The sequence below is a fragment of the Neolamprologus multifasciatus genome, chromosome 5 (assembly GCF_963576455.1).
Source record: "Neolamprologus multifasciatus chromosome 5, fNeoMul1.2, whole genome shotgun sequence".
Taxonomy (NCBI): Eukaryota; Metazoa; Chordata; class Actinopteri; order Cichliformes; family Cichlidae; genus Neolamprologus; species Neolamprologus multifasciatus.
Window position 1 is genome coordinate 5207049 of NC_140443.1, and position 12536 is coordinate 5219584.

At 41.0% G+C, this 12536-nt stretch overlaps 1 protein-coding gene and 1 long non-coding RNA gene across 4 annotated transcripts in view; one reads left to right on the forward strand and one right to left on the reverse strand.

Moving 5' to 3' along the window:
* Nucleotides 1-3667: 3667 nt before the first annotated feature.
* Nucleotides 3668-12536, reverse strand: part of ppp1r16b (protein phosphatase 1, regulatory subunit 16B) — a 108092-nt gene continuing 99223 nt past the window's right edge. For all 3 annotated transcript variants that reach the window (XM_085159517.1, XM_085159518.1, XM_085159519.1), the window contains exons 7-11: nt 6298-6423; nt 6116-6191; nt 5830-5959; nt 5382-5529; nt 3668-4787 (exon numbers count right to left, since the gene is read on the reverse strand). In XM_085159517.1, coding sequence (XP_085015643.1) covers nt 4314-4787; nt 5382-5529; nt 5830-5959; nt 6116-6191; nt 6298-6423 — 954 coding nt within the window. In that variant the 3' untranslated portion in view covers nt 3668-4313. The remainder of the gene's footprint in view (nt 4788-5381; nt 5530-5829; nt 5960-6115; nt 6192-6297; nt 6424-12536) is intronic.
* LOC146517893 (uncharacterized) lies at nt 4717-11437 on the forward strand. The gene is made up of 2 exons (XR_014874094.1): nt 4717-4822; nt 5919-11437. It is a non-coding gene; the product is annotated as an uncharacterized LOC146517893 (long non-coding RNA).

Consider the following 12536-nt stretch of genomic DNA (forward strand, 5'->3'; position numbering starts at 1 on the left):
TATGTTAATGTAATAGTTTATACACTCACCAGCCACTTTATTAGTTACACTATGCTGGTACCTGCTTGGGCCCTCTTCACACAGTTGCTGCAGATTTGTCGGCTGCACATTAATGATGCGACTCATGTTCCATCACATCTCAAAGTGCTCTACTGGATTGAGATCCGGTGACAGCATCGTGTTCAAGAAGCTAGTTTGAGATGATGAGAGCTTTGTGACATGCCGTTCCATCTTGCTGGATGCAGTCATCAGCAGATGATGGATGTGCTGTGGTCATAAAGGGATGGACACGGTCAACAATAATATTCAGACTGTGGCATTTTAAAGATGCTCATTCGATACTAGGGGGACAAGATGCATCACACCACCTCAGCAGCCTGAACTGCTGATACAAGGCAGGATGGATCCATCTGAATTTAAATCACTGTTGCATTCCCCTCTGACCTTTGACACACAGCATTTTCACCCAGAAACCTCTTGCTCACTGGATATTTTTACTTTTTCATATCCTTCACTGAAAGCCTAGAGATGGTTGCGTGGGAAAATCCTAGTAGATCAGCAGTTTCTGAAATTAGTCAGATCAGCCTGTTTGGCAACAAAAACCAAGCCACTTTCATAGTGACTTGTGTACTTCCCCATTCTGATGCTTGGTTTAAACATCAGAAGGTCATCCAGACCATGTCTACATGCCTAAAGTTATTACTGTATGAGTAGCTGATTACATATATAATGGCAATGTGTACATAATAAAGTGGCCGGTTGGAGTACTCATAACAGGAAGCATCTAGGCTAGGTAACAACTGCTGCTCTAAATAAACTGGTGAACCTAAAGCCAGTGAATGAGAGGAAGTGCAAAAACAAAGGAAAGAAAATCCTTGAAGGAGGGAGCTGAACTCAGGCCAAGACCCTGACAGCTGTGAGATGAAGGACGGCACAGTCTCTGCTGGTCTAAGAACAGAAAGTCGCTGCAGATGTCAAAATACAGCAGACATCCAGAGACGACTGGAACCAGATTTTAAAGAAAATAATGGAGCTTTTGGTGTTTAGTGACCAGTTCAACTGTACATTATACATCTCTATATGAACTATTTATTATAGCTCTCTTTTTTGACATCTATCCAAAACCTATTTACCCATTTTCAATGGTTGTGATTACAGTGATTAAAACAGAAAACGAAAAATGTTTCTACTCATGTCCACAGGCTGCAGGAAATCTGAACTCAAACTGTAACAGTATAAGAGCTGAACAGATTCAGATTCACCATGTAAAGTTCTCAAAATATACATTTTATTCAAAATATGTTAATGTAACCATCAATATATTCCAGTAATTACAAAATCAGTAGTTTTGTCTTCATAATTTGATCCTTAAACACAAGCCTGGATCTGTGTGTGTGATCACAAGTAACTTTTGAAACAGGCTACTGTCCCTTTCTGCGTCATACTGAGCAGTCGGTACTTTCCTTGAACAAATTCCTGTTCAGTTTGATTGAATTTAATTAATAAGGAAACAGGGTTGAACTTTTTTTTAAATCAACTTGTTTGCAGCTACCCGAAGTAAGCTGCCTCATAACAAGATGACGTCGCTGTACCTAAAATAAGGGAAATGGCAAACTGTTTGACTTCATTTTTACTTCCTCAAGTTGAGGTGAAAAACAAACTGACCATTGCAGAAAAATCATGCACTAAAGTTCCATCATTCAGTTTTAAATGCACCACAGACACTGGCGTCTTAACACTCAGCGATATCTGGGTATGCGCTCGACTCTGCAGACATTTTGGACTCCTGGGACTACTTGAGGGTCTACTTAATCGCACAGTTCCCCCCTTTGTACAACCAAATGCCTGCTAACACTATTCACCCAAATGGTTAACTGTAGTTTCCTATATGTTCATCAACAGTAACAACACAGACATGTAAATGCAAAAACATGGGAACATAACAGGGGGAGTACTGATACAAACATATTTACAAACCTGTCTGTACAAATACTCGAACGCTGTACAGTTGCTGTGGTGAGGAAGAAGGGTGATGGCGTGGCATTACAGGTAATCACATTTTCAAAGAAGTCGGCCATCAGAAAGCTTCCCGCCAAACTAAATTATTTTCAACTCATGGAAGACTCTTTGGCACAAACACATTTAAAGGAGCTGTTAAATTTAAGGAATAGTTTCGCATTCCCGGGTGTAGCCTGACTGGCTTCCTTGCTGCAGTTTTGATGACAAGGTTGATACTAAACTCCTTCTTAGTCTCGACAAATAGAAACTACTTGCCTTAACTTACCATGAAAACAAAGAGAAACATCTTGCTCTGAGAAGAAAACAAGGTCTCACTAATGTTTTTCGCTTTTTCCTGCCATGTCAAGGCAGGAAAAAGTCGCCTGCAGTGTTAATGGCTTTATTGCATTTAGGTAAGCCTGCTCACGACACACTGTGGTTCGCGGTTCTCCATGTGCTTGTTTTAAACTAAGACAAGTGTCACTGTGAGCGCACCAGCTATCATCTAATGATGTGGCAATGACCAGTTTTTGAAGACTTTCAATGTAGCTAGTAAAAATCCAGACAACTGATATCAGAGTCGAGATTTCCTGTTACGCAAGTCTGTCATTTACAATCTGACAATCCTGCAGAGATTTAAAAAAGTCTTCAAACAATAGCTCATTGTTTTGCCACTGCATTCGCGTCAGTGCATTCCTTCTTTGCTCTCAGACCCTTTGCTTGCTGAGGTGCAAACTGCTCAATATTTCTCTATTTGCTATCAGACTACAACAACGTCTGATAGCAAAAATCAGAGTCTGGGTGTTTATATGCTGACTGCTGACTCTAGCTCCTCTCATCAACTGTTTCTAAAATGATGAAATATTCATTTAATTCAGCAGACAAACCACTACATGTAGTACTGGGGGGGGGCATGAACCATTACCTGATATAACAGCCTGGGCTCGCTACATACCAAAGATACTGAGGCCTCAAGCATTCTTCTGAAAACTCATTTTTCATTTACAGTAATCGTTACATAACATACAGTTTCAGTTTAGAAGACAAATACAGTGACTCGGGGGAAGTAAAGCCACACAATGGCCACCAGGAACAAAACAAAAACAAAACATAAACAAATAACACTGTTATTTGTAGTGACATATTCATGAATCCATCCAGTACGATGGCTTGGGTTTTTTTTAATTACACATACATAACGCAGACAGTAACCCTCATTTCATTTGAACCGTTCTTCCATGTCAGAAGGTGCTCAGCTGGGGAGATTCGCCTCCCCCCCACCGACTCACGCACACTCTCCACACGCCATCCAAATAATAAATACACTCGACTTTAGAAACCATGTTTTTTCTTTGTTTTTTTGTTTTTTTCTTTACAATTTACATTTCATAAATAAAACATGTACAGTAATTTTCAACCATGTTTGCTTAAATTATCTATACGAGTGAGCACAAAGTGAATAATGCATAAAACAAAGCACGACCTGTCAGTTTAGGTTCCACGTGAGAGGACGGTGAGGTGACGCATAGTTGAGGGAATATAGTGACCGTTTCAAACACTAGTGCAGTACTTTTACTTCCTTACGGTTATCTCTCGCTGTAGAAGTACACTTCATGAGTATTTTAACACTGTTGTATGGCATTCCTTTCCCTTACTTTTTCAGGCAGCATGTCAACACGGAAAGAGATGTCACAGATCTCCTTTTGCCACGTTTTGCATTTTCTCATGTGTTGTACCACTACAACAACACGGTGTATTACAATATATCAGCACCCTTCCAGGATGACTGTCCTGCTTGTTTGAACATGACAAGAATGTGCCACATGTGGTTTGATAACAAGATTAGTTTATCCTGGAAGAAATGCTGTTCTAATGAAATGACACCAATCTGTTTGTGGGGTAACAGACAAAGTTTCTTCCATGTGTGAAAGTAGAGGATTCAGTACCTTGCGATCTTCTCTCCTAATTCTAAATTTATGTCCAAAAACACTCCCCATCCTCTCTGATTTTTAACAGGGAGAGCGGGACTTCTTGTGTCTTTACATTTGTTGTGTAAAGAGACTCCATGTATGAAAGGAATTTCCTCCACTTCTCAGCTGCACTTTAAAGGAGTTACGAGACTGGGAGGTGAAAGGAAATGTTTTCATACTTTAATCGGGACGCCTGTCTTGGAGACATTTTTGAACCGGGAGTGGTGAAGGATGTTCAAAGACTTTCCTTCTTTCTTCTCCTCCCTTCTACAGAGCCTTCCTTGCTTCCCTCCTCTCAGTGCAAACACTTCCTGTTCTGGTAACAGTCACATGACCACGCACCAACTATGACACGCAGCAGCAGGTCCGCACCTTCGGCTGCTCCTCCTCCATAGGCTGCTTGAATTTGAGCAGGGGTGGGTCGCCGCTGGCTGGGGTATAATATACGGCGTTGCCATTGGAGGAGACCAGCGGCATGCGAGGATCCTCAGAGGTGGTTTTGGCATCGGTGAAGGAGTCTGTGGAGCCGTTACCAAGGTGACCGTTGAACAAGGGGTGGTTCAAGAGCTTGGCAGCGGCTCGCTGCTTTTTCAGCTCCGACAGAGTCTGAGGGCGCTCTTTTGGCCAGGCTTCCTCCTGGGACGGCTGGGTGGTGACAACCCCACCCTTACTGGACGTCGGTGTGCTGCCGTTGGAGGGAGGCGGAGGTGGCATGGATGTTGTCGTGGAGATTAGGCCGTTCTGCTTGCTGTTGCCTTCTTTGAGGATGGTGGGTAGGTTGGACTTGTCGGGCAGCTCCACAGCGACAACAGGCTTGACCTGCAAGACATCAATAAGGATTACTTTAATCCTCTGTAAGACTTTCTTTTAGCTTATTAAATACACAAAGGCCTGACTGTGCAGGGCAGATCAGCAAACTTTGATCTGCTGCCGAGGCTTACCAAGTTCAAATGAAATAAGATGTAAAGCCAATTTATTTGCTTCATTATAGAGAAAATCTCCAAACTGTTCAGAGTTATTTTGTGCCAGCAACATTTCTCTGAATGACATCTGATAATCTGCAGATAATGTGTGTAAAAAGTTGAGGTTACAATAAGCAGCAGCGGCACAAGAGTCTACTGATAATGGAAGACAGTATTTCAGTTTGTTTCTGTTGTGGGTTTCCTGTTGTGTGATTGCTCCTGGGTGCTGGAGGAAGTCCTCTGTCTGATTCATTCAAATGTGACATTTCGGCTTCTGAGTGGGAAGAATCATCTTTCTACCTATGCTTAAAAATATCTCACACACACATTATCATCTGACAGCGTGTGTGTGAGGGGGCGGTAAATTCCACCAAGCCACCCGCCACCCACCCAAAAAACCAAAGTTAGAACTGCATAGAGCTATTTATGTAATCCTTAAAAATAGTCTCACGTTAACTACTTGGCTATTCTCCTGATCAGACTCCTTTTCTTTCTCGTCCTCGTCTTCCTTTTCTTTCCTCCACACGATGGCCTCGGTCTCGTACTCTTTACGACACAGGTTGTGTCTGTCCGACAAACTGGCTCGCCGCACCACTTTTCTGTGAACACGAGTGGAATTCCCAGTAAGAAAAAGCAGCTAGAAAAATAACAGCTTACCATATATGGTATTTTTACACATGAAAGTTAAAGAGCAGAAGAACTTATACACACGCTAAACTGACAGCTTCATTGTGTCAGACATTATCTCAATATATCAGCGGAGACTCCTATCAACTATTCTCCTATTAAATGTAAATACAGCTGTAAGTATACAGAACAGATGTTTTGTCTGTTTTCTAATTTCTCCAAATAACAAAGCCTGCAGTAGCCACGCTACACCAACAGATGTCAGCACATACCCACGACTGCCTGCACTGGACGTTCGCCTGCACAGCGAGGTCTTGTGCTTGAGCTGTGACTTCATGATAATGTCGTGTTTGTGTTTCAGGTCCAGCAGGATGGCTCTGAACTCCTCGTCCTCACACAGATCTTAAAGCAACATGAGTAAAAGGGACACTGTTAGTAATGCTTAACATAAAAGTGAACACTTGGAAATCAGACCCTGCTGAGACGATACTTTTCTTCCCCTGAACTCATTACCAGGTGCACCGGACAAGTGAGTGCTACAGTATACTGTAAACATACCAATTGGAGTCTCCTCCAGGAAGGTCTTGGCATTGAGACTGGCTCCGTGAGACACCAGCAGCTCTGCCACATGCATCTAAAGCAGCAGCAACAACAACGGTGGAAGCAATTTGTATTAATGGTTCCAGAAACCTTTGTGTGTGCCTGAGGCTCTTATCTCTTTCCTGTTGTGTTTTCCTTACCTGACCCCAGCACGCTGCAGCATGAAGAGGCTGCCATCCATCTGAATCTCTGAGGTCCACACGAGCCCCCCCCTCCAGCAGCAGCTCTGCAGCCTGCGCGTAGCCATTTGCTGCTGCGATGTGTAGCTGCAACAACAGAGAAGGGAATAGAGATTGTTTTCCCCCAGTGCTCAGGATTTACTGTTTGCATGCAAAAAAAAAAGTGAAATTCATACTAAAGTGGCAATGAACATGCCAAAGAACGTTATATAGTGGTAACTTACAATTGCTTACTATGTGAGACAGTACACCTGCAAAGATCTACAAATAAAGTATTTCTTTGCTTCTAAGTTTAAAGATGTCAGTTTATTACTGTGCATCTTCTAATATTATGTTAAATTAGATGCAGATTATTGTGGTCAATTCAAGGTCCTGATCAAATTAGGCTGAGCCTGCCTCCATGAAACAACCTAATCTGTTAATGTTAAGATATTAATTCTTGTCCCAGCCTCATAAAACTAGCCTGGAACATGTCATCACTCAGAGGAAATTTGCAATCTTGCCCGAGAGACCTACCCAACATACTGTAAAGAAAAAAAAACGAACTGAAACTAATTTACCAAACAACGAAACCTAAAACCTGAAACTAAACTGAAAACAAACATGATTAAAGTAACCCACGCAAACATGGGAACAACATGCACACGCCACACAGAACGGCTCTAACCAGTTGGTGGAGTCAAACTCCACTGCACCACCGTGCTCCCCAATAATAAAAACAATGTTTAATAATAAAGTAAACAGGTCGTTTCAAAAGTTCTAATCAATAAAAGTCTCAACAGACTGAAGGGCTCTGTCCCAGAAGTCTTTTCATCTTGCGAGGAACAACTAACAAATTCAGAGCCTGTCATCGAAGATTGTGAGCCTCAGTGTGATTAGTGTGAAGCTGGGATAAATAATTTGAAGCCTGGCTATTTACTGGGACCCGTGTAAAAATTAATGTGAGCTCGCTAACTAGAATATTTTAATAGCAACATTTTGTTAAAAAGAACTTTTTTATTGCTTAGAGGCATAAAACAGATGATTTATCTATAAAAGGGCTTCACAGCAACCTAAGCACAATAACACACAAGCATCAACAATTTTCTCCAGTTCAGCAAAGGAGACCATCTATCGTAATTTAGAAATCTTCTTTAAATAAAAGGTAACAGGAACAAGAAATACATTTTACAGGTGAATCAAAGCCCAGATTATAATCAGACATCCCGAACTCTGAACCTAAAGAAGCAAAAGGTTCAGGAGGAGCTATTATTGTGTTCTCAGTTGACGTTTAGAAGAAGGTAACGGCTAAACGGACATTAATGTGGGTTAAACAGTGGTCCAGGGTTGACAGCCTATTCAGCTGGTGAGGCTTAAAATACATATGCAGCTTAATGTCAATGGCATAGAAATGTTAGAAAAGGATGAATGATGGCAGATGAAGAAACAACATAGAAAAATAATAAGGGACCCAGAACTGAACCTTGTGGAACTCCACAGGTTAAGGAAGCGATGTTAGAGTTCGTCCTAACAGAGACGGTCCTATTAGATACATAAGAAGAAAACCAATCTAACAAAGAGCCAGAGATCAGATGAGAAAAGAGAAATAATGAAAAAATGCAAAGTATAATTACTCTGACAGAATCATCAAGTTTTTACACCAAGTCTTTTTCAGCTTATAAGAAATAGCAACTAACTAATGACCTAATTCAGCTCCACTTTATACATTTAAAAGAGAAGCAGCAGAATATTTGAGTGTCTCAGAGTAGAATATGCTTTCAACAACCTCAAAATGTGTTTTAGGAGGAAACAAAAGCAAAAATCTTTTTTCATTTTGCTTTTTTAAAATCACCAAACTGAAAAATGTTATTTTCAGTTTTTATTGGATCCTCCTTTGAATATTTGCCTTTCCTGGCCTTCAAATTACTGAATGCCTGAAAAATAAAAATATAACATGATGGCAGTTTTGCCCTTTCATTCCGCCAATTTCTAAGGCCCCACACAAACTGTGGCTGTGAGGTTGAACAATAACAAACTGGTATAAAATATGTTTATTGCAGCAGGGAAGTTGGCAAGTGGTGTGACATTCATGAAAGTCTGGTTTGCAGCTTCAAGTGTCACTTACAGGAACTGTACTTAATGTTGTTTGCCTCTTTTGGGGAGACCGCAGAAGTAGGTTATGTTTGGGATAACAGAACAGAGCTTTTAAAAAAGCACCATCTATTCACCAGTCTATCTTTTGGAAAATGCCATCAGCATTCCAGAAGACCGAATATCGAATCCCAGCGTTCCTTTATAGGCATCTAAAGGCTGTGAGACACGCAGAATTAGCTAAAGGAAACAAGCTAAAGTTGTCTAACATGCCATAAAAATACAACTAAGGAACACATGAATTTAACAGAAAACATCACTGTAACCAATGTACCGGTGCATCCCATCAAAGAGTGTTTACATTGATCAAAACTAAAAGACAGCTTCCTCATTAAGGACAAACTTCCTCATTTAAGTCAGTGTCAGATGAGGCTGAGGACGACAAGTAATAATAGGACAAACCTGAAGCAAATAAAAAGATCATTAGCTTTAGCCAAATGACAAATCTGACCTTTTGGCGGGACTGGACAAAAAGCCGCTGAAAACATCTAAACCCGATCTAATAACAGTCTGTCTCGCTTACTGAGACGTTTCACTCAAAACCAGAAATGTCAACCTCATGCTGACAGTACAGGTTAAGCCGGGGGACCATCAGAGTCTTTGCTGAGATTTTCGTTCCGAACCAAACCGGTGGACCGACACTGGGCAACACAGCCTGTGTCACCGTGCCAAAAGTTTCATAATGTCAGCATACTGTGAGCACTCCAGTTCCTCCCACAGTGCCACCAGCAGCATGTCCTGATTTACCCTTCCACTGGTCAAACGCATGCCGGGACAAGTACTCTCTTGTCTTCCGTTTTCACCCACAATCTAACGACATGCAGCTAAATGTGTGATTAAAGGACTGAAATAACCTCCATCGCCGTATCTTAACTTAACAATGCGTTTCACTTGTTATTTCCAGTCTGAAATGCTTTGTGTACATGTGAAACTTCACTCGCCTCACACATTCTCCTTCACAAGGCTAAAACTATAGCTTTCTTAAAAATAAACAAAACCTGAGATGACAGTAATTGAAAAGAGAGGACTTCAATAATAGACCCATAAGTTAGGAGGCAGGCAACAACGTGGTGCACTTAAGAAACTGCTCATCTACTGGGATTTCCCCTCACAACTGTCACATAGAATGATCTGTAAAAGTGAAAAGTGAGTTCTCTGAGTGAAAATGACTCATCGATGTGAGAGGTCAGAGGAGAATGGCTAGACTCCCTCGAGGCGATGAAGGCAAGAATAACTGAATTAAGCACTCATTGCAACCAAGGTATGCAGAAGATCACCTCTGAACACTCTGGTCCAGTTTGCACACCAAAACTGGACAAAAGCAAATTGGGAAAAACATCCACTGGTCTGATGAGTCTCTGCTGCAACATTGCGATGTTAGGGCCAGAATTTAAGCAACATGAAAGCACTGGCTTCTATTATATAGTAGTACAGTATTATAGTATACAGTTCAGGGTGGTGATGTTGTATTGATATGGGGGATATGTTTTTTGGAACACTCTAGGCCACCCATTACTACCAATTAAGCATCATTTATATGCAGCAGCCTGCCCAAGTATTGCTGCTGACCATATCCATCTCTTTATGACCACAGCATACCCATCTTCTGATGGCTTCCTCCAGCAGGATACAAAGCTCAAACCATCTCAAACTGGTTTCTTAAGCATAACAATGAGCTCACTGTCTTCAAATGGCCTGCACAGTCACCAGACATCAATCCATCCACAACAAACCACAGAGAAACATTTCCAGCTAAATCTACACAAGGAAGAATTAAGGCACTACTAAAGATATAAGGAGGTCCTGCCTAGCACCAGCAAAGCGTACTGTACCTAACAAAGTGTCCAGCGAGTGTATTTTTATATATAAACTTTGTTTTTATGTGTCCTTTGTCAGGTTTATGGCACAGAGCAGCGGTCCCCAACCTTTTTTGCGCCACGGACCGGTTTATGCCTGACAGTATTTTCACGGACCAGCCTTTAAGGTGTCGAGGATAAATACAACAAAATAAAACTAGTACCGGCACTGAAAAATAGAAGATTTATTCATAACACACGTGAAAAGATCCAGGAAAACCAAGTTAACGATAAAAACGATAACAAAATAACGCTGAAAACCGATAAAAACCCTGAAAACCATACATTTCACACCTGAGCCTCTACTCTCGCGGCCCGGTACCGGTCCGAGACCCGGGGATTGGGGACCGCTGGCACAGAGAACAACATGTGACACTTGTTACTTTTCCTTACTTTGTTTACACTTTTTTGCATAAACTTATAACAAAAATAAAAAAATATTTCTCTTCTCAATCTGTCTGAAGTCACAAAGCATACAAATCATTGTGCCTGCACATCAAAACAGGATCATAAAAATGCATTTCACTGGAAAACAAAAGATTAACCTTACATAACTTCCTGTCAATTCAGGGTCTCTTCCTCTCGTCTGTGCCAGGATTTTAATAAGGCATGCTCTAGTTTGCTTCATCGTGCTCGAATGAAGATTAACAGGATGTAGAAAGCAAAGGGACAAGCAGCTCAATCACACAATCTGTAGTAAGACTTTAAAGCTTAACGGGGTTATTTTGGGATACTACTATCCCCTAGCTACTTCCATCCAGTGATCCGTCACTGTGTTTCCCCTGTGTAGCTAAATCCCTAATACATAATAAAGACTTCATTAAGGCATCTGACATTATACGCTCTACTCAGTAAATTATGTGCTAATGATTTTTTTTGTACCGTGCTTGACTTTTATTGCATCACTGTACTAAAGTGCTAAACAAAACAAATTTAGGGACTTATTAGGTACACACTAGGGCTGCCACAAACGATTATTTTGATAGTCCACTAGTCACCGATTATTTTTGCGATTAGTCGACTAATCAGATCATCATCCATTGGACATAAAACGTACAGCTTATTGCATCAGCAGCATCTGCTCTTATATAACTATCATTAGCTTACAGCTTTAAGTGTTTAAGGTATGTGCTAACTAAAAATAAAGACAAGATGATAGTTTATTAAGTTTTAATGGAATTTGCAGATTGTTTCGGTGAAGTTTAATAAACTCCTTGCTATCTAAAATATAACTGGACGCTGGAGTATATTCTTGAGCATCTCACACTTCTGATAATCAGCTTGAGATTTATTCAGCTGTGCAAAAACTATAACTTTGATCTCAGCCAAACCGATTTACTCAGGAACAAATAAAATACTTTAAAAAAGCCAAACAATAAAATTTTTAAGTTATCTAAGTGACTTATATATGTTTAACCTGAGTAGCGAAAGACAGCGGTGGGTTTGAAAAGGATTTGCTGGGAGTCCGGTGTTCTCACGGGCTCTAATGAGCCTTGAACCCCGGTTAGCTATCGAGCTAGTGGGTAACAGACGTCTCCGAAAACGTCGGAGCGCTTTCGAAAATATGTGGTGTCTTGATAAACTGAGCAGATATTTGAGGTTTACACAGCTACATTCTCGCCTGAAAATATGTTAAACGTTTATTTTGTGACCCAGAAAGAATAATAAGAGTAATATTAAAACTAACTAGCTGCCGCCATTGTTGGAAACTGAGCTGAGCTGCGCTATGCAGTGTTGCCAACTCCTCAGTAAGGAAAATCGCTATTGGCTGTCCTAAAAGTCGCTAGAAGTCGCTAAATGACGTCATCGCCTCAACGGCAGCTGGCATCCTTGTACATGCAGTGCTGCCATCTTCTGCTTCAGTCCGTTATTACACTCTTAAATCCTTCTACTTATTCCTGCGTCTTTTGAGATCTTACAAAGCTTCAAATGACGCGTCGACTATTAAATCAGTCGTCGACGATTTTGATAGTCGAAGTAATCGTGACTAGTCGACTAATCGTGGCAGCCCTAGTACACACAATCCTCGCGTACCTTTGCACTATGCAGCAAAGCATAAAGACATGAGGGCCTTTATTAGTTTTCAGTCTCGTCTACTTAATCGCTCTAATCACACTTATGCATCAAACTTATAAACTTTAGGGGTTGGCATAAAACGCACACAAAAGTCCAACAGGAGCACACATGCTACTGAAAACCAAATATCCAATCTGA